Consider the following 24,667-nt stretch of genomic DNA (forward strand, 5'->3'; position numbering starts at 1 on the left):
GGTGCATACACTGGTATATTTTGATCCTGACCTTCAAGTTGCTACAATTCTAATCGCTACAATTTAAGGCAAAATGGGCAGTAGCTTCTCTCATTTGGGAATTTCTGCATGTTCATCTTGTGATGCATTATGCTCTATACTCTCTAGACAGGAAAGAGAAGAGCTTTTCTGCAGGAGGGTTCTTTCGTCACAGCACAAAGTCACGATAACACTAGAGAATGAGAATACACCATGGAGAACACACCTTAGGTTCCTTTGGAATCAATTAACAAAAAAAGATGTAGGAAAAACACCTTCCTGGATTGTTGGATATACTACAAACCAGAAAGGGAATAGTGGAGACTATGAAAGGGAAGGTGAGAGACTAAATGATATATGCCAACTTCTGTTCAGATATAACGTCCTATAATTTATAGTCCTCCCTCAAATGCTTGAGGGGTGAACATTTTTAACACAAAAAAGGACACTTTAAGAAGACCCAAAGTCACTTCTTGTTTTGTTTTTCAAATAAGTCTTGCTCTGCCTAGGAATAGTGATGTCATAAAGAGGATGATGTCATTGTTCCCAGGCAGCATAGGACCTATTGGAAAACAAAAAATTGTATTCAAGCAACAGCCAAACAGATTGGCAAAAAGGATCCTGCTATACTGTGGCTGCTGATGATACTAGAGAGGGGAGTGTGGGAGTCAGTGTTGCATTTCTGTTCCATAAACACTTTCACACCCTTGAAAAGCTGCAAGAGAATGATTTTTTTGTAAAGTCCTCACCATTTTTGCTCAGACTTGATCTTTTAGTAGGATTGATCTGAACACATTTTACCAGGTCAAACTGGCATTTGTGTGTGTTCTACCAAAGTATGAATGAAGTGACGATTATAAAGACTTCTGTATATAGCAGTTTATATAAACTCTTAAAAGTAAATCTTTAAATTATTAAAATCAAACTTTCCTTTCTTCAGTTGTGGATTACTCTTCATTTAACTTTTCTTGTATTGTTACTGTTAAATATTTTGAACGTCTAAAAAGGCAATATTTTTCTAAATGATTACACATCTATTCCAGGAGTTCTTCTAGCCATATCACAGAGAGGCAAACATCATGTGACCTGGTAGCTGTGGGTAGAAAAACGGAAAACTTCCATCCAGTATTTCAGCATATAAAATCTGTGTCACAGAAGTTAGAACATAACCCATCAAAAGAATTTGCTCAGGAAATCATCACAATTATCCATCAAGTAAAAGGTGGTTACAATATGTTGATTATTTAGATCCTATGTGGTGTTGTCTCTCTGTGTAATCAAATTACCATGAGTCCAAATAGCCCAAAACATGTGATGCATCATGTGGACTACATTGTTGTGTGAGAATTATGTGGAGAAATAGTTTGTGCTTAATATTGGTGGGTATTTTGCTTAAGAGAAGGAAATGTGCTAATTTGCAACCAGGAATCCAGGAAAGGTTGTCTTTCTGTTTGCTAGATTAAGGATTATTTGATGTAGGATTGAGTGCTGAGCTTTAGCACTCTGAATTAAAGAGGGGGGAAACATATTAGTGTTTTTTGGAAAGTGAAATAAAAGCAATCTTTTTTTCTCTGTTAGATTCGACACAAAGACAACTACGAGCTGAGAGATACTGAACAAAAATATTTTTTTAACTGCTTATTCTCTCCAAGTCATATAGATTACTTGTAGGGAACATGAGAGATGCACATGACCTTGGAGGATTTTTCACAGGAAAACCAAAATATGAGCTGCATTCACAATACTGCTGCTTCTGCAGTATGAGTGGAAGGGATGTTCCCTACTCCTTCCTCTCCACTGTAGTCTTCTGAATCGCCGAAACTGGTGCTCCTGGTACAGGACACTCGGCAATGATGTGGGCCTACGTGTGGAAGATGCCTATGCCAGGTTCCTCCAGTCCCTTACCTTGGTGCCATGTGCCATGCTGTTGCTCAGGGTTCCCTAAATCTCAGGAGTGGTGTTTTGTGCTGCCCAGTAAAGTTGCAAAAGGGAAGGGCGACACGGAAAATACCTTCCACTTGTGCTGTTTTGTGAGCTGTACTGTGACTGCAACCTAGTACTGTATGTATATTTTGTAACTTCTACCTCATTTACTATTCTTACCGGTTTTTAAAAAACAAGGAAAGATTGAGTTGATCTCTTTTGCAGTTTGATGTCTAAGCGAGTTAGTATCTTTACAGGAGTTTATCTTTATGGCCTCTAGAAATTACCAAGTGATGGTAGAATGCTGACTCTAAACGTTAAGAGACAAAAAGTAGCAAGCTATGTACTTCTAATTCAATTTTAGTTTTTAATAAGAAAGGTATGGTACTTAGGATGAGTCGTGAGGACATAAATAACTTAAACCATTCTTCAATGTGGAATTTTCAGTAGCATTTTAAACTATAAAACTGCAATAATAAGGATTTGCTAAATTTTCACTTATCCTTTTCACAGCAAATTACTTTAAATCTTCTGACCTAACCTTACATGAACGCTTCTCAAAAATACAAGATAAGCCAGTTTTAAATGAAGTTAAAACACATTCAGATCCAGAAATTCACAGGTAAAATAACTTAAGTTTACTAATAAAGAATCTTTCTACTGAAGACATTACTTATTTGTTTTTTTTAATTGTTTTGTTTTAATTATGTTAATGATTTAATGGTTTTATATTGTTGACTGCCCAGAAACCTTTTTGTATGGGGCAGTATATAAATGTACTTAACATTACTGTGTAATCAATTTTGCTAAGTTTTAATCTAATTATCTGGGTTTTATGCCAACCTTTTACCATTAGCACATGTTGGGTTTAATGAACCCTTAATCCTAAATAATTAAGAATGTTCTAACAACTTGACCTTGCACATGTTAGTCCCTCTGGCTGATATCTTGCCTATCAAAGTATTGATGGAACAGAAGAAGAACCAGTGGTTCTGAAAAGTTCAACTCACTCTGCTCTGCTGCTGACTTAGTTGTGGTGACAGATCTGAACGGCCTCCAGGAAGCTCTCTGCACAGCCCTCAAGGACATATTTTTTGAGTGGTACAGAGGGCTTCCAGGAGAAGGGAAGGTTGCGAAAATTCTCTCATACACTAGCACACCAGTGCAGTGTTAGTCTGGAACTATTGAAGCAGTGGTGCTAGACTGATGCTTTCCCCCATTGCACCAGTAATACATTAATCAAACCTGTGTGTTCACTGGTACTTGCTCCCAAGTAACTACATATAATTGCAGTCTGAGTGAATTTATATAATCATGCTTGACAGACTATAGCCACCAAAAGGTGATCACTTCCCTGCGTGTATTGTTTTCCATTGTGAGGCTTTCTCTTGAATATTTCTCTCCATCTTCCATCATGGCCAGATTGATATTAAATATATAATTAATTGAACATGCATAGGCTTGCAATGTGCAGTCACTTCCTGAATTTTGTATGTTGATTGCGTAGTTTGAGATTATACATGTTGGACAAAAGACATGGCTCAGATGAACATACGGACATAGGAAGCTGCCATATACTGAGTCAGACCATTGATCCATCTAGCTCAGTATTGTCTACACAGAATGGCAGCGGCTTCTCCAAGGTTGCAGACAGGAATCTCTCAGCCCTATCTTGGGGATGCCAGGGAGGGAACTTGGAACCTCCTGATGCTCTTCCCAGAGTGGTTCCATCCCCTGAGGGGAATATCTTACAGTGCTCACACTTCTAGTCTCCCATTCATATGCAACCAGGGTGGACCCTGCTTAGCTAAGGGGACAAGTTATGCTTGCTACCACAAGACCAGATCTCCTCCCATAAGGTAAACAGGAAGGTGAGCAGAGAAGTTCAGTTGCTGCATTATCTAGATCATGTGAATTTGGCCAAGAAGACCCATTTGTTATCTATTTAAGATTAAGAAAGTAGGTAAGTACATTCATACTTACTTACTTTCTTACCTACCCACTTGTCCTTGCGCCTGTTTTTTTGCATCCTCTCTCATCTCTGCCATAGTCTATGTTTACTTCACACCTTTATATTTATATTCAAACTGGCCTCTCTAATGCATAATCAAAGCACCACTAAAATAATGTGGAATTTTTTAAAAAAACTCACAACATTCTCCAGATTGTAAAAATGCTTAATGCAAGTATATTTTACATAACTGAGATACTGAGTTACACTGAAGTTCTTTTTTTCCCCTTTCATTTTTGTTTGGCCGCCTCACCTATGCTGAATTTCATGTGCTCATTACATCAGGAGAATCGATATATCTTTGGCAGAACTTCAAAACAAAAGAGCTGTTCCATATGAACCTGAACAGGTGTGTATTTCTTAATGAAAACAATGTGTATTTTCAGTGGCATTATAATTAAATATTTTTGCTTATTCAGGATGTACGGACTTGGATTATTGGAATTTATATTAAAAACATATAACCTGTGACATTTTGCTGGTGTCTGTAAACTTGGAAGCACTTCTTTTCTTTTCTTCTGTTGAATATTTCCAAAGCTGATCATGTTAGTGAGATAAACATATAAACAAAAATGGAAGTAAGAAGCTCTGCTCAATATTCTATTTGTATTTTTTTAGAGTGTTGTGAGAGTACTAGAAGATCCAAATGACTTAAGACATGACATAGAGAGGAGGAGAAAAGAGAGGCTACAGAATGAAGATGAGAACACATTTTACATTGACGGTGTACCACGAAGGTGGTTATCAAGAGAAGTATTAACTGAGCACATGATGTGTTTTAAGTTCTAATGGTTAATATATTTAGTTTACATATGTACCTTCTAAAAACTTGTATTTACAGTGTAATTATTTATTCCTTCCCCTCAGATTATGTTCACTGACGAAAATGTTTCAAAAATTGCAGCGTTGCTCTGTTTTCTACGTGTGTTTTTAAAAAGTTAGGTGTTTATTTGGTTTTGTTGGCAAACTTCACATCTATTCTTGGCTCCAATAAAAAGCATCTTTCATTCTGCCACCATTCTTAATTACAATTAGTAGGGGATACTAAATTAAACTAGTTGTGATGATATTTAGCTGTCAAGCAGGCTGTCTTGGGACATGTGAACAATGATTTACTCAAGAGCTCATGGTACACAAAAGTATCTCCTTGCTCTTGTCTCCTTTTCATCTTGAGCTTGAGATCAAGTGCAAGTGTCCTGTGAGAATGCTGTAGCTTGTTTTTCAGTTACAAAGTCCATTAAAAAAATTTCTTCGCTTTTGGTAGTATTGATGAACTAAGAGACCACAGTCAGAGAGTGGAGTCCTAATCATGGTTGCTGAGATTTGGCTATCTGTCATGTTCAAGGTGCGCATTCAGTCCTTAATCCCACTCTTCCTTTGCTAGCCATGGCCATCTGGCTCCCATCTCTTTGAAGCTAGCCACAGTTTGCTATGAGCACCCCCACCTTTTTTTTTTATTTTTTGCCTAGAGGGCAGCTTTCCTCCTTATGGCATCTCTGCCACATGGGAGTTAGAAGAAAGATGACTTGCATGATGCATAGCAATAGGAAGAGAATACTGACCCTCATTGTCATTTAACATGACTCATACTGTTTAACAGTATACTCTACCTAAAACAATTAGCTAACTGGCATTACAGAGTGATTTGTAATTGCATTATTGACTTATTGTATATTTGGTATACTAGAATTTACTTCCATAAATTTCACGAAAACGGGGAACAAAGTTTCTGGCCTAATTCAGAGAAAACATTGTGCATTGTTCTATGGCAAATGTTATCTTTAGATTTCAGTGAATTAGAACAGTTCTGCCCTTAAGCAGTCATAGAGCTAACTGGATTCTAGAATTCTATAACAATTGAACTTGCTATGTTGCTGGCCTGATAGAACTGTGGTGTGGCATATTGAAGTGTGGAAATCGTTAACTTGGTGACGGACAAATATTCTAAGTTTTAATTTGGGGGAGAGGGAAGAGTTTATGTCCCTGTGAGTTTAGATTAAAGCTTCAGAACGTATGGCCAGTGTTTGATTACAGATGGAATGTGAGATCATTTAAAAGGTATATATGGCCTGTCTCTTTTCTCTTACTGATCTGTCTTTTCTTCTCATGTTGTAAGTCTTTGTAAAATTCCAAATTATTGAAATCTTATTAAGCATCTTAATGTAAAATTTGATTATCAAAATTGTATTTTATATAGTACAGGACCTAGACTTCCAAAAGTTTTCAGTCTCTGTAGCCTTGCCCTGTTGCTGTAAGAGCAGCAAAGCAATATATCTTGTCTTCAGTCACAGTGTTTGCAAAGTGCTGTCTGCCAAAACTGTTCTGGGTGATGAATGGCCTGGTGAACTCTGGCTGTCTCCACTGGGGAGGGGGTGAGTCATCCTCTGCTCTCTGTAGTGACTTTGTCATATGCTTTGCAGGCCAAATCATTTTTATTCAAATAAAATTTACATTAATTGAATATAGGCTCTCTGTTCTCGGTATCAGGGACTTTGTTTAGTTTTCTTTGTTGAGATCAATTTCAGATAGTCATTCTTCAGTATATAAAAAAAAATGCTCAGAAATATATGATTGACCCATGCCTTTTGGAAAGAAATGGAATTACATTGTTAAATTTGATGCTTTCCTGCTCCAGAAACCTGAATTTTGCCACCAGCTCTCTAGGCAGTTGCCACATTTTCTCCAAGGCCGTGGGAATATTTGACCTCTGTACAAGTTTGGTATTTATTTATTTATATTCCACTCTTCCTCCAAGGAGCCCAGAACAGTGTATATAGTTAAGTTTCTCCTCACAACAACCCTGTGAGCTGGATGCTGTCTACTTTTGATCCATTGATCTATCTATCTGGCTTTCAAGTGGCATATGGCACTTAGAAGCCAATTGCTGGTTTATTTCACAGTTTCTGCCTCTCAGATGGTTGACTCTTATTCTAAGATTATCTTTATGGGCTTTTCCAGGAAAGTGTCTCTTCATTCCTAGCAGAGAGTTCCTTGTGGATGTTCTGCATAGATGTATTCTTTCCTCTCACTTCTGTGCATTCTGTATGTGAGACTGCTAGGCATTATCACAGTTTGTAGTGTGGAAATAGGCTTGTTATGAGAAGCCATCAATTTGTTGATTATATGGGCACCCACTGCTGTTCCTTAGTGCTTATTAAGTGACTGATAGTCTCTTATCAGTTGCCAGTCATTTGGAGTTGGAAACTTGAAATTTTGCTGGAGTCGTAGTCATACTTGGAACTCCATTTTGTAGCTCCATTTGATGAGAAGGCTGGACTACTCTCTTTCTTATTTTTAGAAAAATAGAATGATATGAATGTGGCAGGTTCACAAAGAGGCCACATAACAAAGCATTCTCAGTGGCTGTTTTACTATTAGTTCATCCCCCTCACAAATACAATGAGGAACAGTCCAAGTTGAGCACTTTAAGAGTTCTACTGGCTTTTAGTAGCCAGCATTATTTTGATTGCTGTTTCACAGTCTACTTTTGTTTTAGAAATATTTTTTTTCCTGGAATGTCTCATTTTTATGTTTTTGATACCTTTGTGTGAACCCCTACAGACATTTTAACAAGCTGTAAGAATTAAAGTGAGCCACCTTAAGTGGCGCAGTGGGGAAATGCTTGACTGACTAGCTTAGTCAAGGTTGCCGGTTCGAATCCCTGCTGGTACTATATTGGGCAGCAGCAATATAGTAAGATGCTGAAAGGCATAATCTCATATTGTGCGGGAGGAGGCAATGAAAAACCCCTCCTGTATTCTACCAAAGAAACCCACAGGGCTCTGTGGGCGCCAGGAGTCGAAATCGACTTGATGGCACACTTTAACATTAAGAATTAAAGTGTGTCTGTGTGCTATGCTTCCTGTTGCAGCACTGGCATTGTTGGGCAGCTGTGAGGACTCTGGGCTATTAGGAAGGCCCACTGCTGATCCCTGACCACCTGTGCGAAGAGCCCATAGACTTTGTGTGGTAGCCGCAATGGAGTAATTTGCACAGCTGAGAGCTGCTTCATCATCACCACTTCTCCCTTGTCTATCCCATCCATAGTTTGGATCTTGCAGTGGTGCAGAAACCTGAGGAAAAGCTCCCATTTGCAGATGGAGTGAATGGGAGACGGCAATGGACCATGACCCATTGCTCTGCATTTAGCCCTGTAGGCATGGGGAGGGGATGGCAAGGAGATGTAAGAGGAGAGAAAGACATGGAGGAAGAGCTTTGCTGCTGCCTCTGCCTATTTAAATAAGAATTACTTAAATTTTATTCCTTTAACATATTTGTATGTTAAACTCACATCTCTGGGTGGTTTACAATAAAACAGAATTAAAACATTAATGCATTAAAATAATTTAACACAAGGTTAAAACTATTCAAAAACTATAAATCTAATTAAAAGCCTGGGTGTTTTAAAAACATTCTCAGAGGTGGGGAGGCTCTTATTTCAACAGGTAGTGCATTCCAAAGCCTCGGGGCAGCAACGGAGAGGGCCCATCACAGTGGTAACTGTAGAGAAGCTCTCCAGATGATCTTAAATGGCAGTGGGGATCATGGCAGTCAAGACTTTCTTTTAAATTGTCCCTATGGCACTGGGGTGGCAGGAGAGGGGGATCCATCCTCAATAGTATCAAGTTATTCTCCCTACCAACTTTGGAGGAACCACTCTGAAGAAACAGTGCAGAGCCTTTCTGGAGCACAGTGAGTGCTCCAAACTCGAAGGGCTCTGGCAGAACAGTACCCATGCAGGGGATTAGCTGGACTTTGAAACCAAACAGGTGCATTCCACATCCACTCGCATAGGAGAGGTTCCCCTCAAGGCTGGAACTGGCCATTCCTTGAAGTTTAGATTTAAAGCAGAATGTATCTCACTGTTCTTTCAGACAGTTCATATGAACTCTGTAAAACTGAAGCATTGAAACCTTAATAGAAGCAGTATGCAGGAAGAAAATGATTTCTTCTTAGATATTTGCATAAATGACTCTTATGGCTTCGGTAATCCACATTTGTCAATCATGCAGTAGTTCTTAATCTTAAGATAAGGAATTTGGCAAGGTAAGGATGCCCTGCATATTTGATAGCAGATAAGGAAAGAAATTGTTTCTGTGGGACTCTAGTTTCAAAATTGTTTGGTGTGAGAGAAACCGGTCTACTCAGATTTAAAATGTTTTGCTAAATGTGAAAGAAAAAAGTAGATGGATTATTTTTATTATTGGATTATTTTTAGGTTTCTTTCCAGCCAAATTATGAAAGATTAATGGAAACATACATTAACATATATTTTGCATTTTAGTGATTTCTATTTCTTTTTTGTTTGCTTAAGCCTAGGTTTCAGTACTCAAGAGTAGATTGACTAATCAGTGCATTGTTGCTTTTAAATATATTGGCTTAGTTAAGTTTTTCAAGATATTGGTTTTCATAATTTTAAAACACCTGTGCCCTTTTAAAATTAATTCCTTTTAAGTTTCACAGCTTTTAATATTGTGTCCCTTTAGGGATGAACAGAGTTGTGGCTTTCCAAAACTACAAAACACTCAAATATATGGATTCCAAAAACCTACAAGATTCCTAAAACCACCTTTTAGAAAGTTTATTAGGAAACCTTACATGGTAAGTTGAAATAAAATAGATCCCTTTTTTAAAGCTATATAACTTGTATACTGTATTTCACATTGAAATGTGGTTTTGCATCACCACTTTGACATGAGATCATTAAGAACAATCTTTAAGAGCATGGGATCTTTAAGAACAAGTTACTAAAACCAGCAAGGCGGCTCCTCCTCAGCAGTAGAAGTTCTGGACACTTTTTTCATCCTTTTGACTCTCTTCCTACAGTTGGTTTTCTGGGCTGTTTCATGTCTGTCTGATCCCTTTTGTTGTCTTGAGATGGTACCCTCCCTTTTCTCTGCTGCTGGATGAAGATATCTCATGTGGGTTATCGGTCCCATTTGCTCCAGAGGCCAGGACTTGTGTTGATTAGCTTGGGGCTTTATAAGCCTGGGAAGAGTAACTCTTCCCAGTTCTTCTAGTCCTGCAATCTTGCTCCAGAGCCAGTCTAATGCTTCCCAGCCAAGCCTTCTTTGATTTTCCAACTTCCTCCTTGATTCCTCTTTACTTTTATTCTTCTTACTTATCTCTAGGCTTCCTTGGCCAGTAAGTTCCTTCTTACTCTCTTTAATCCTTAAAAAAAAAAAAAAAAATCCCTTTCCTCTTCAGTCCTCTTTTTTTCTTCCCTTTCCTCTTCAGTCTCCAAAAATCTAGAAAACAGCATGGGGATCAGGGCTCCCCATTCCATTCTTCTACTACTTCCATTTATGGTTCACCTGATCCCCACCTCAGGACCTGGCATTAATCCATCCAACCTGGGACCCACTGATAACACTGAGAGCCCCATGGAAATTCCAGACAACCTTTACATAGATACTGACTCCAGAGAATTGGGTGAATGGTCAGATCACCAGAATTTAGAGTGTTCTTCTAGTTTTAAAAGGCTATTTCTCCCTGAGGAATTTCCACACCTTTTCCACAAAGTATTAAACATCCTAGGCCTACAACAACAACCACAAATGGAACAACAAACTTCCTCCAGGGAAACTTTAGTTTTTCCAATGCCAGATTTAAAGGAGTCGCTATTTCCATTCCCAGATTCATTTCCCGAGATAGTTAGACAGGAGTGGCAAATGCCAGCAGCACAGAGAAAACCTGTTTAGTTGGTTAATAAGCTATATGGTCTCACACAAACAACATCTGAAATGTTTCAGGTACTCCCCACAAATGTTCCAGTAGCGGCTTTACTGTCTAGTGCAATTCTATCCCATGATGGAGACAGCTCCCTCAGGGACTAGAATGAAAAGAAGATGGAATCTAACCTGATGAGGCCTCCTTTCTGGCTATACATTGAGAAAGAGCATCCATTATGGCATGCTTCTCTGCTCTGGGTAGGTGAATTACTATAGTCCCCTCCTGCAGATATGGCTAGACATTGCCAGATGTTAAAAATTCAAAAGCATAGGTGTTTATAGCAGATGCCACGTTTATAGCAGATGCCACTCCATATGCTTCACATCCAGCTTAACAGCATCCATGGTAGTAGCCAGATGTTCAAACACTGGCAGGTGGCCTTCCGTAACAACTTGGCAGCAGTCCCTTACGTGTCCACAAAACCTTTTGGTGATGAGGACCTCCAGGAGGTACTCATGGAAATGAAAGACAAAAAAAGAGGGATAGACCTCCTTGCAGATTCTTTCAATCCTTTCATCCTTTTCACACCTCATTCAGACCAAGAGACAGAAATCAGTGGCCACAACATTCCTTTTGGAATAAGCAGTGTACTAACAACACACAGCCAAACCAGCTGCGTCAGGCTTTCAGGACTCAAACCTAGACAGTCTTCCTGACTCCCCCTGGCTTGGCGTAGGAGGTCGCCTGTCCCACTGCTTCCACGCCTGGGAGTCCAGCATGTCAGACAACTGGGTCTTGAACACCATAGCACATGGTTACAAAATATAACTAAATGCCATCCCCAATGACTGCATTCTCCCCAACACCCCGGTCAAATTTGCCTACCAGGCACGCAAACCACCTCAGTGCAATCTAGCATCTAGTTTCCATAGCAGCGGTAGAACCAGTTCCAGGGCAAAGGCATCTATTCTGTTTTATTTACTGTGGCCAAAAAAGACTAAGAGCTGTGTTTAGAACTAAAATTTCTCAACAGGTACATCCAACGCAGGAAATTCAGAATGGAGACCCTCCGCACAATAGCGGAGGTTCTTCAGCACTCCAACTACCTGGTGTCAGTGGACCTGACAGAGGCATACCTGACGGAGGTATGCATACCCTAACCCAGCAAGCCATCCACTTTTCTGCTTTAGGTATGCAGGTCAGCATTCTCAATACCGGGCACTTCTGTTCAGGATGTAATCTGCCCAGTGAATATTCACAAAGGTCCTGGCACCTCCGCCTGCAGAAGATAAGGGTCTTTGCTTATCTAGACAACCTCCTCATCAAATCATCATCATTGGAGGCAGGTCAACAATGTGCAGGTAACCCTCCAAACACTGGCAAACCACGAGTTTCTAGTGAACAAGATTAAGAGCCATCTCGCACCATCCACGAGTCTTCATTACTTTACATGAGGTTTGGCCATAGACACAGCTCAGGATCGTCTCATTCTACCTTCGGAGCACATTCTGAAGATCGCTACACTAATACAGCATATCTCAGCATCCAAGAAGGTGCTGGTCCTGTTGTTGGCCAAACTACTAGGCTTGATGGTAGCATCTATGGAAGAATTACCTTGGACATATTTCCACCTCTGTACATTGCAATGGTTTCTGCTGCCCTTCCGAGCTCAAATTGCTCAATGCCTCACAGCAACGGTGGAGCTCCCGCCACACATACTACATTTTCTACGTTGGTGGACTCAGAAGTCACGTCTTACACAGGGGAAGATCTTCCTGGATCCCTGAAGATAATTGTAACACAGGGCTGGGCAGGCCCACTGCCTGTAACCTACCACCCAAGGAAAATGGAATCCACTAGAATGGAGCCACAGTATAAACTGGCTGGAGCTCAAAGCCATCTGCTTAGCCCTAAGAACCTTCTAGCCACTATTGCAACACCGGCATGTACTTGTTAACATGGACAACATAAAGGCCGAAGCTCATGTGAATATTACCAAGGGGGCATCAGGTTGAAATCCTTACACCTAGAGGCAACCTTGTAACTTTTGTTGGACAGAGTCCCATCTGTCATTGCTGATTGCACACCACATCAACAGGTCTCTAAGTCCTGAGGCAGACTGGCTCATTTGGACAAAACCATGCAATGGAGTCTGAACCCAGATGCATTCCCGCTCCTGACTAAAGCCCTGGGCCATCCTCGAGTGGATCTGTTTGCTTCCACATCCAACACGAAAATCAAGGGACACTTCTCTTGTGTCCCCTATGAGGGCATGGAGGCTGTGGATGCCCTCTCTGCCCATGGCCTGACATACTGCTCTACACCTTTCCACTAGTTCCAGTCGTCGATTGCCGCCTAATCAGAATCCAGCTGCTCAAAACTCAAGTAATGGCTTCACATTGGCTATGTAGTCCCTGGTCTGCAGACATCCTACACTTTGCACCTTCCTATTAATCGTGGACCTAGTTCAACAGGGCCCGATCTTGCATCCCAACCTGGCATGGTTCAACCTTGCTGCATGGTGACTGAGCAGAGCATCTTAAAATGCTGTGGTTATATACCAAATGTTCTAGACACCATTCTTGCTTCCAGGAGGGATTCCACCAACCAGATCTATCCGTGTACATGGCAAGTGTACCTGTGCTGGTGTCGCAGATGCAACATCCATCCAGATTGTTGTGGCCTCCTTGAGTTATTCGTTTTCCTGCAGGAAGGCCTGGATCAGGGATTTCGGGCCAATACACTAAAGCAACAAGCAACAGCCCTGGCACCTCTACTTTCTGTGTACAATAAGATAACTTTGAATTCACATTCGCATCTCAGGTGCTTCTTAAGAGGTGCCACTCTTAAGGCGCTACCCTGTCATCTGCAATTGACATTTAGTCAAATTGTGGAGTGCTTATTGACCATAAATTCTTGTTCATATTTTCTCTCTCTCTTTTTTGTTTCTTACAAATGTAGAACATGTCCACTAAGAATGAGGTGCAAAAAACCCCTGGAAGATAAAATCACACTGGCAGACAGAAGGGTGTGCATAGTGCATGTCCCACTGCAAACTTCACAGTGATGCCCACATACAGCTGTGTACTACAGCAAGGAGCATCTGCATTCCAAAAGAGAATTCTACACACTAAAATGCATATATGTGTACACCTTATGTCAGCACCACACATAGGAGAACACTAATACCACCAATAGTGTTGCAAACTATGGATCTTGCATTGTTTCCCGTACTATATTGTTTGTTGATATACTCTGCCTTCCTAATCCTTGAACATTGGTACCCAAGGCAGGTATTTTATTTCATGTTATCCAAGCATAACTTTTATTGTGTCCAGGAAATAATCAGAGAGGGGGCCGAACCAACTTTTCTGGAGCAGGAAGGGCTGGGTGCCGCATTGAGATAATCTTCGATCACATCCCCACCAACCATGCATATTTCACCCTTCATCCAATGCAAGAGGATACCCCCATATCATACTGATATGGTATGATACTATGATATGATATGATACTGCCTGTCCACTGAGTTTAATAGCTCAGTGGACAGGCAGTATCATATGGGCGGAGATGGTTCTCCAACCATGTCTGAATCCATATAACAAGGGGTGAAAAAACCCAAACTGTTAATGGCCAGTCTTTGAATCCCTAGGGCTGTTCACACTGATGGTGTGTAATGCTCAGATGGCGATGGTGTTCAACAGAAGAGAGGAAGAAATTTGAAGGGCAGCTTAAGCAGCCTTCATCCTTTCCGTCATGAAGTGCCTCTTAAGACTCCATGCTACAGTGATGATCCTGGAACAAATTTAACTACTCAAATAGATATAATTTAGTAATTCCCCTTATGGTGAAGACTTGGAGGGATTATCTATTTTGTTCTTGTCTGCAGTCTAAATATAATGCTTTAACTCATAGAGATACATAGATGCAGTTTGTCTGATCAGAGAACATACTGTTAACTGGAAATATTTTCATAGTTTTCATTAAAAGTGTGTTAAGAAAAAACACTTTGTGGTTTTTCCCCTTTCAGTTATTTTCCTTTCCTTTGAGGCATAATGTCATAGTATGGTGATAACCTATTCTCAATTTATTCTTCAGCTACTGGAGAAAGCAGACTAGTTTTGATCAGTTGTCGGAAGAAAGAATTCCTCACAGTTGTTACAGATTGCTGCATATTAATAGAAATCTCGGGTAGGAGATGATGTAACTAGAGCATGGGGATCAGAAGAGGAAGGTGTTATGCAGCAGAAGTTGGAATGGAAGCATACTGTTAATACTGTCTGTCTTGAAACATTTTCTTTAATGGACCTATCAGACAAACAAGGCTCTTGATGCTAAAATCACCTAGGGAATTTTGCATTTAGTACATCTTACTCAGAATCCATTCATAGCCGTAGTTCATTCACATTGCTCATGTCCTCTTGGTCCTTTTTCTTTGCAATTGCAGCAATGTGTGTGTCATCTAAGACTTGCATGGGGTAGGGATTACTCCTTTGTTGCAAAGTAATCCTAAAGAGGTGTATTTAGAGAGGTTCTGTCATCTTGGTTACTATAGACACTAAATTTGTCACTACCTTCACTGAAAATATTTTGTTGTAATTAAGTAGTGTATTAAGTTTGTGTTCATAGAATATAATGTACAAAACTCTTAAAGTTTGAATATGTTGATATTTTAGTGAAAAATTCAATTTTCTTTTAATCCAGAATCATTATTATACTGCAAAATCACGGGATGACATTGTACAACAAAGTCAGTTTGAGGGGGATACTGAGAATCCTGAAGCATCTAGAAGGCCTTTTAAGGTATGACTTCAGTTCTTCTGGATTCTGTTGGAGTGGAAGAGCTCATTTATTTTCTTCTTTCTCGTTCTCTTCCAGTTTTGCAGTACCTGTTCTTTAGCTTTATACAACGTATATCAGTTAAGGAAAACATCAAGGGTCTAGACCAGGAGTAGGCAGCCTTGACTCTCATAAGAACAGCCCTGCTGAATCAGGCCCAAGGCCCATCTAGTCCAGCATCCTGTTTCACACAGTGACCCACCAGATACCGCTGGAAGCCTACAGGCAGGAGTTGAGGGCATGCCCCTCTCCTGCTGTTACTGCCCAGCAACTGGTATTCAGAGGCATCCTGCCTCTGAGGCTGGAGGTGGTCTGTAGTCCTCCGACTAGTAGCCATTGATAGACCTCTCCTCCATGAAGTTATCCAAACCTCTCATAAAGCCATCCAGGTTGTTGGCTGTCACCATATCTTGTGGCAGGGAATTCCACAAGTTGATTATGCATTGTGTGAAAAAGTACTTCCATTTGTTGGTCCTAAATTTCCTGGCCATCAATTTCATGGGATGACCCCTGGTTCTAGTGTTATGTGAGAGGGAAAAGAATTTCTCTCTAACCACTTTCTCCACACCATGCATGATTTTATAGACCTCTATCATGTCTCCCTGCAGTCATACTTTTTTCTAAACTAAATAGCTCCAGGTGTTGTAGCCTTGCCTCATAAGAAAGGTGCTCTAGGCCCTTGATCATTTTCGTTGCCCTCTTCTGAACCTTTTCTAGTTCTACATTGTCCTTTTTTAGAGGTGGTGACCAGAATTGTACACAGTACTCCAGGTGTGGCCGCACCATAGTTTTGTATAAGGGCATTATAATATTAGCAGTTTTATTTTCAGTCCCTTTCCTAATGATGGGAATTGTAGTAACCACTGGAGAGCCAAGGTTGCCTATTCTAGAAGAATAAGTGGCTGTACTAACTACATTTGAAACAATACTCCTGTAGCAGAGACGGCGCTGTGGCCTTAAGGGCCTTTGTGGATGCCTGTTTGTGTAAGTAATTAAATACGAATGAGATGTTTTGTATCTTTCCTACCTGTTGTGAATTACAAGCAGCACATGGACCCAATTAGTTTGCACTCACAACAGGAAAGAAGAAAGTTCACTGAATCTGGGGCAACTTGTTCTTGGTTTGAAAAATGGACTTGTTCTAATTAGTCATTGATTCCCTTACAGAATATCACTTTTATACTATTTCGCATATTGATTTGATTTGTTATATAAGACATGGAATCATTCTGATTTGCCAACTCATTGCAAGTGGAGTTCAAATAAATTATTGTACTGTACATATGGAGACTATCTAAATAGGTTTGGACGATGTGTCCAAAATGACCCTGCCTGCAACAATTGGGGATGTGTATGCTCAAGTTCCTCTTCTGCCATCACCACCCCCTCGAGTCTCGTTCCCCTTCTGATAAGTATGTGTGGTTTGAACTGTCTTGGTTGCAAAATCCTGTGCTGACTAATCATATAGGCAGAACAGGGGAATACGCACCCTTGGGTTCAAATGAGAAATGTGAGTCAAATCCTACTTGGTTTGACAATATTTTTGTGGTGTTTTTTTTTTTTAAACTAAAGTTGATGAAAGCAGTTTGTAAAGGAGATTTAGTCCATAACCAGAGCAACACAATCATTTTTCCTTTGAGCCTGCGTAGTCCTAGCACTCAGGATAGCTGATACTCCCTTCTCCACTTTTCGAAAACATACTGCATATAAATGCTTGTGCTTCCATTCTTGGACTACTTATAATCACCACTGATTGATGATTGATTAAGTGCTGTCAAGTCAGTGTCATTTCTTAGCGACCACATAGATAGATTCGCTCCAGGATGATCTTTCTTCAACTTGGCCTTTAAGGTCTCTCAGTGGTGCGTTCATTGCTGTCATAATCAAGTCCATCCACCTTGCTGCTGGTTGCCCCCTCTTCTTCTCTTTCCTTCAGCTTTTCCCAGCATTATGAACTTACCAAAGGTGCTGAATCTTCACATAATGTGTCCGAAATATGATAGTTTGAGCCTGGTCATTTGTGCCTTGAGTGAAAATTCTGGATTGATTTGTTCTATGATCCATTTGTTTGTTTTCCTGGCTGTCCATGGTATCCTCAAAAGTCTTTTCCAGCACCAGAGTTCAAAAGCGTCAATGCTTTTTCTGTCTTGTTGCTTCAAAGTCCAGCTTTAGCATCCATAGAGTGTTATGGGAAAAACCATTGTCTGAACGATTCTAATCTTTGTAGATGTAGACACGTCACAGCATCTAAATATCCTTTCCAAGGCCTTCATTGCTACCCTACCAAGTGCTAGTCTGCGGCGTATTTCTTGACTGCAGGATCCTTTACTGTTGACAGTCGATCCTAAAAAGCAGAAGCTATTCACCACTTCAGTGTCATTGTCAATTCTGTGGCTGGTTGCTGTACCCGTTTTCATTAGTTTAGTCGTCTTTACATTTAGTTGTACTCCCATTTTTTCACTGTGCTCCTTGACTTTCATTATTAGAGCTTGCAGATCATCCGCATTCTCAGCTATCAGAGTGGTATCATCAGTGTAGAGCAGGTTATTAATATTTCTTCAACTTTAAAACCACTCTCATCTTCTTCCAATCCAGCTTCTCTCAGTATATAGGGGTGTGCACGGAACCGCCAACTGCGGTCCGGCACTGGTTGGGGGGGTTTCTTTAAGAGCGGCGGGAGGGTTTACTTACCCCTCCCACCGCTTTCCCGCTTGGCGCCCGTAATCTTTAGAATAATTGGGGCGGCAGGACACCAGCCGCCCCCGCCGCCCCCCCGCGACCGGATTAGGGGCCAAATTGGCCCAAACTACTACTGCCGCTGCCGCCCACCCACCCAACCGCCCAACACAAGGCCCGATTTCGGGCCAAGGAAGCCACCCCCCACACGGCCGATGAAGGGCCGAATCGGCCCAGACTACAGCCGCTGCCACCGATCGACCGACCGCCCTCCCAGCTGCCCGAGTCCTCACCACAACAAGGCCCGCGTCGGTCGGGCCAATCAGGGCCCCACAATTCGAAAAGGAGAGGAGCTCGCAAACGGAGCTCCTCTCTCTGCAAAGTCTCGGCCTGAACTGGAGCTTTGGGCGCAAAGGATGCCTGGGAGTTCTGACGCTCTTCGGAACTCCCAGGCATCCTTTGCGCCCAAAGCCCCAGTTCGGGCCGAGACTTTGCAGAGAGAGGAGCTCTGTTTGCGAGCTCCTCTCCTTTTCGAATTGTGGGGCCCTGATTGGCCTGACCGACGCGGGCCTTGTTGTGGTGAGGACTCGGGCGGCTGGCAGGGTGGGCGGGCAGCTTGGGCCGATTCGGCCCATCATCGGCCGTGTGTGGGGTGGCTTCCTTGGCCCGAAATCGGGCCTTGTGTTGGGCGGTTGGGAGGGTGGGTGGGCGGCGGCGGCAGCAGTAGTTTGGGCCAATTTGGCCCCTAATCCGGTCGCGGCGGGGGCGGCTGGTGTCCTGCCGCCCCAATTATTCTAAAGATTACGGGCACCAAGCGGGAAAGCGGTGGGAGGGGTAAGTAAACCCTCCCGCCGCTCTTAAAGAAACCCCCCGAACCAGACCGCCCAGGTCCGGACCGGTCTGGAGGCTTTTTAAATGGCCTCCGGACCGGTCCGGGCCCATCCCTATCAGTATATGTTCAGCATATAAATTGAATAAAGAAGGAGAAAGTATACAGCCTTGTTTTACTCCTTTGCCGATCTAGAATCAGTCTGTTTCACCATGTTCTGTCTGGACTGTGGCTTCCTGCCCTGTGTATAGGTTTCTCATGAGAACAATGAGATGTTCTGGGATGCCCATTTTCCAAAAGATATTCCACAACTTGGCATGGTCAACACAATCAAAGGTTTTTCTTTCTGTAGTCAATAAAGCACATATTGATTTCTTTCTGGTATTCTTTGGCTTTCTCAATTATCTAGCGTGCATCAGCAGTGGTATCTCTTGTTCCTCTGCCTTTTCTGAAACCAGCTTGAATATCTCTTTCCATGTAGGGCTCTAATCTGCGTTGGATGATCCTGAGCATTATTTTGCTAGCATGTGAAATTAAGGATATTGTGCGATGGTTTGTGCAATTTGTTAAGTCTCCTTTCTTTGGTATGGGTATGTAGACTGACCTCTTCCAATCTGTTGGCCACTGTGTCATTCTCCAAATTTGCTGGCATAGTTGGTTAGAGCCTTGACTGATTCTTCTTCTGTTGCCTGCCATGTTTCTATAACTATTCCATCAATTCCTGTGGCCTTCCGCCTTGGTAATGACTGGAGTGCTGATCTAACTTCATCTTCCCCTACTAGAGGGAATATATTCTAGAGTATCTTGGATGTTGATGTCCCTGCTATATAGATTTTCAGTATACTCCTTCCATCTCTGTTTGATCTTCTCTGAATCAGTTACTATCTGGCATCCCTTAACATAGCAATTCGAGGTTGAAACCTCCCTCTGAGTTCAGAGATCTTTTGGAAAACTTGCCTTGTTTTTCCGTGTCTATTTCCATCCTCAAGGTCTTATCATTGTAGTACTGCTCCTTGTCTCTTCTAACAGCTTTCTGAAATTCCCTATTAAGTTCCTTCCTGAGGTCTTTATTTTTCTTGACTTTGGCTTCTCTCCTCTTCTGGGCAATTTCCACTGTCTGTTCTGACATCAATTTTGCTTTCTTCTGTTTCTTGGCCTTTGGCAGTCTCTTTTCACATTCATCCTTAACAACTTCTTTGATTTCATTCCACAATTCCTCTGGTTTCCTATCAGTGAGGTTCAAAGTGGATCCTGATGTTTTCCTTGAAAATGATGGGTACATTCTCAAGATCCTATCATGGGAGCTGGATAGATGTTTTTCCACTTTAGCTTGACTTGGAACTTGCACACGAGCAGTTCGCGATCAGTTCCACAGTCGACCCACGGCCATGTCTTTGCTATTATAACTGAGCTCTTCCACCTCCTTGCACCAATAATGTAATCAATTTGATTTCTGTGTACTCCCATCTGGTGATGTCCATGTGTGTAGGTGCCACTTTGGTATTCTGAAGAATGTGTTAGCAACGAAGAGATCATTGGCTTGGCAGAAACTAAGAAGTCATTCCACTGCTTAGTTTCTGTTTCCTAGGCTATATAGGCCGACTGTGTTTTTTTCCTTACCTTTTCCAACTTTGGCATTCCAGTCTCCAACCACCAGCATCACATCTTGCTTGCATGTTCTGTCAATTTCAGACTGGATTTGAGCATAAAACTCATCAACTTCCTCTTCTTCTGCATCAGTTGTTGGGGCATAGACTTGAACTGTCATGTTAAAGGGTTGTCCATGAAATCTAATTGATATTAGTTATTCACTGACCGCATTGTATCCAAGTACTGTCATTGCTATAACCACCACTACCCCCAATGTAATCAAGCGAGGAAGGGAGGAGATCATTTCCCTGGTTGTCTGACCTCCCTGGTCCTCTTAATTTCTGAATGTTCTGAGTCTCTCTTCTCCTCATCCCTGCAAGCTGCTGTTAGGTAGTTTGTTCTCTCCTCTGGAGAAGGGAGCAAGAAGCATTGGATGCTGGAGAAGAGAAGGGTAGACAAGCAAGAGAATGGGACAGGAATCCCTCCCATTCCATTGAGTTGTTCATTTGTCCTCCCTCTTCCACCTGTGCTCCGCTGCTTGACTCCTCCAAGTTCTTCTTTGTCCCCCCTCCCTACTCCTACTCTTCCCCAGCTTCCCTGCCTCATCTGCTCTTCATGTACATGCTTGCTTCTCCACATGTGCCCTGAAGAGCCCTAGGACCACAGGAAGTGCCAGGTTGATATCCCAGCTTGACTGAACCCCTCTACTTTATACATCAACCTTAGGCACTCCAGCTGTGTTGAACTAAAACTCCCATCATCCACAGACACAAATTGTGACTGGGGTTGATGAGAATTATTCACAGGGGTTGGAGTGCCGACCCCTGTGAAGTTGATTACTGTATAATAAGTAGTGTAGTTTTTTTTTAACATATACTTCCTTCTGCTACTAAATGTGAGGTGGCCATAGGGAGTTGCATTCTAATAATAATTGTATTACATACACTTCTATAGGATATTTGCACTTTTAAATTCTTGAACTTTTATATTAAAAGCACTTTGGGTTAACTGTTTTGGGAACTGTTTATGTGAACATTTCTTTTCTTCTCAACAGCCCAACTTTATTGATGGTCGACCCCACTTTAAATCAAACTTAGTACAGAGGGGTTTATATATACAGGCCAAATATCAGCGGTTACGTTATGCAGGAGCAAGGGGATTTACCACTAATAGATTTCGAGGAGGATTTTTGAGAAAGTAAAAGGTGAGTGAATTTTTACTTTGATCAAAATGTCAAAGTGATAAATTTTGATGGTATCTCCTTCTGCAGAAACTTAATTATTAAAAAATACTGGGAGCATTCACAGTTGTCCTTAGTCTGAAACAAAAGTCCTCACTTCAGAGAACAAGTGCTTTTTCTGATGTAAGAACTTTTGTTTCACACTAAGGCCAGCTATAGCTGTTACCCACTGTATGCAGATTTGCATACTATATCTTATTTTCAGGTTACAATTGTTTCCTGTGTGTAAGGGTGAAAGGGAGACAGGGAGGGGAAAAGAAATCAGTCAGGTAGCCTTTAGTGTTCTTTCTATGGTTAGTATGTATGATGTTATAGTGCTGACTTAGCAGCACCTGTAAATTTAAGAACCCTTTATGTGATCATCTTTTTAAAAATTCGAATAGAATCAATGAATTCCCAGAAATAAAAGAAAAGATTTTAATTGTATACTACTGAAAATCTTGTCACATAAATGTTTTGAAGCTACTTTGTGCATCAGAATCCATTCGTTAAATCTCTTCTGTGCGCTACTTTTGGCTGGAGGCTATTACTAGGGGTGTGGACAAAATCGGCTGGCCCAGTTCATGTCCTAATTGGGGCCAGGCCAGGCCAATCCAGCATCCCCTTGGGACCCCCCCCCAGTTTGGTTTGTGGGGGGTGTTTCGCGACCATTTAAAAAAAAATTAATTGTTGCATTTATATACCGCCTTTCATTAAAAACAATCACAAGGCGGTTTACAAATTTTAAAAAACATACAATAAAATGACAAAAGTATTAAGCTAAAAATATAAAAACAAACCAAATTTAAAATCAATAAAATACAAGCATAAAAACGACACACAGATTAAAAAAAATATATATTTTTTAATTGTACTTATTCCTGCTGGGGGGCTTCTCCAAGGCCATCGGGGGGGTCAGTCTCTGGAGGTTCCCCTTCCCAGATGGCCACACAGGCCCATTGGGCATGCACAGTGGCCTCCAAAATGGCCACTATGATGAGGGTGAGGCCCGGACAAGGCTGGACAGGGTGATCTCACGCATAATTGAGGCCAGCAGGGGGAGGGGGAACCTCTGGAGGCCGACTCCCTGCCCGTGACCTCAGAGAAGCCCCCCGGAGGGGGTAAGTACAATTAAAAAAAAAAAAAAAAAGATAGTGAACCCTTTTGAACGGGCTGGGCAGGGGGAGGGTTTGGTTTGGCACAGGACCACTAAACCTGTCCATACATCCCTAGCTATTACAGTTGAAGTGTTCAGGGGAAATGTTTGGACAACCTGAGTGATTCTTTGGCTCTGATCTAGAGGATCATATGGTGTATTGTCCACATCATGTGTGCGGGAGCACTGGAGATGTCTCAGTCCAAAAGCAACTACCTGAAAGGCAGTAGACAAAACTTGTGGGAACTTCAAAAGTAGCATTCCAGTGAAATTCTAGATTAATAAAAACATATTTATTGATAATTTTTGATAACAAGTAAATGTTAACTGTGTAAGTAACTTTTTCTCTCTCTCCTTAACAGGATATGGAAATTTGAGTTACACTACAGAATTATATCTCTCTGGTTATGGTGATCACTGCAAAGGAGATTTGCATTTGACTGCTCTCTTGAGAATGGACTGGAAGAAAGCAAAACATACTTTTCTTGATAAATTTATTTTTAGTAGTGGAATGCTGCAGAACTTTTTTACGGTTTTAATAATGGCTTTTCAAATACAGTATTCAACTGAACGTTGTAGGATGGTTCATTTTAGTTTCTCTTGCAGGCAAGTCTCAAAAACAACCAACCAAACAAATCGAAGGGGGTCTTTATTTATTGAAAACTTTTCCCTCTGAGCATGGTTTTATTACTAGAACTTGAGTTATACACAGAAGTTTATATGTTTAAAGTTTATTGCTTATATAATAAAAGAAACAAAAGTGCCTACATTCTCTAATAGCAGGATTATTTATTTATTTTCCCAAACAATTCCTTCTGAGGTTCTGTTGCTCTGCTCACTAGGAAGTTGTATTAGGTTTAAGGGTTTTGCTTACATTTTGGTATGCAGATATGGAATTTGTAAATAATTTGCTAAAAAAAACACCTTGTAATTGATTTAGAGACGTTAGAAAATATGATAAAGGAATGTGACTAAACTAGGAGTAGGCTTATAACTGCACTGAAAAGATGTTAGAGGATCGGGATATTGAGAAATATCCTGGCTCATTTTATCCCCCCCGCCCCCGCATCAAGTTTGACAACCAAAGATTTAATAAAGTATTACATTATCGGGTTCCACAGGAGAGCTAGTAGATGCTTTATAGATTTGCATATATGTAGACAGGGATTTTATTAATATGTCCTTACAATTCTGTATGGAGACAAGTTGGCCAATTCAGTATGTAGGACAGAGGAAATGCCTCTCATTTCTTACATAAAGAGTATCCCTGTTCTTTAAGGAAGTTTCTCATAAAATCCCCATCAGTTTGCCATTACTTGCACAGAAACTACAAAAGCCAACATATACATCTGTAACTTAGGTCATAATGTCAGCCAGCACTAGTCCGAGGCATTTTAGCATGAGGCAAGTTACTTTACCTATGTGCAGTTTAGACTACTTCTAATCTAATACTTCTGTTAATATATGCTTGGGCTTGTTTTGAGGCTGTGTTCTGTGAAGATCACAGCTGCTTGCTTTCTGAAGGTATAACTCCGGCTGTCAGCACATTACACCAGTGCCCCAGAATCCATACTTATTTCCTCTAGTCGTATAGGCAGACAAAGTGATTTGGGTAGGTAATTAATGGCTGTTGATACATATTTAGTTGTCGTTATGTTTACATATTTGGCATATGTTGTACTTAAGATTCTTTAAAAAAAAAAAAAAACACCTGTTGCCTAATATGGCTACACT

The 24,667-nt window shown here is 41.1% G+C and overlaps 1 protein-coding gene across 5 annotated transcripts in view; it reads left to right on the forward strand.

Moving 5' to 3' along the window:
* Positions 1–23,702, forward strand: part of BCLAF3 (BCLAF1 and THRAP3 family member 3) — a 43,931-nt gene extending 20,229 nt beyond the window's left edge. For 3 of the 5 annotated variants that reach the window (XM_053305134.1, XM_053305135.1, XM_053305136.1), the window contains 8 exons: positions 1,062–1,240; positions 2,455–2,563; positions 4,238–4,301; positions 4,571–4,689; positions 9,439–9,553; positions 15,329–15,427; positions 21,613–21,762; positions 23,296–23,702. In XM_053305134.1, coding sequence (XP_053161109.1) covers positions 1,062–1,240; positions 2,455–2,563; positions 4,238–4,301; positions 4,571–4,689; positions 9,439–9,553; positions 15,329–15,427; positions 21,613–21,759 — 832 coding nt within the window. In that variant the 3' untranslated portion in view covers positions 21,760–21,762; positions 23,296–23,702. The other 2 variants (XR_008318588.1, XM_053305137.1) reach the window with 2 other exon arrangements.
* The last annotated feature ends 965 nt before the right edge of the window (positions 23,703–24,667 follow it).

Source organism: Hemicordylus capensis, chromosome 3 (assembly GCF_027244095.1).
Source record: "Hemicordylus capensis ecotype Gifberg chromosome 3, rHemCap1.1.pri, whole genome shotgun sequence".
Classification (NCBI taxonomy): domain Eukaryota; kingdom Metazoa; phylum Chordata; class Lepidosauria; order Squamata; family Cordylidae; genus Hemicordylus; species Hemicordylus capensis.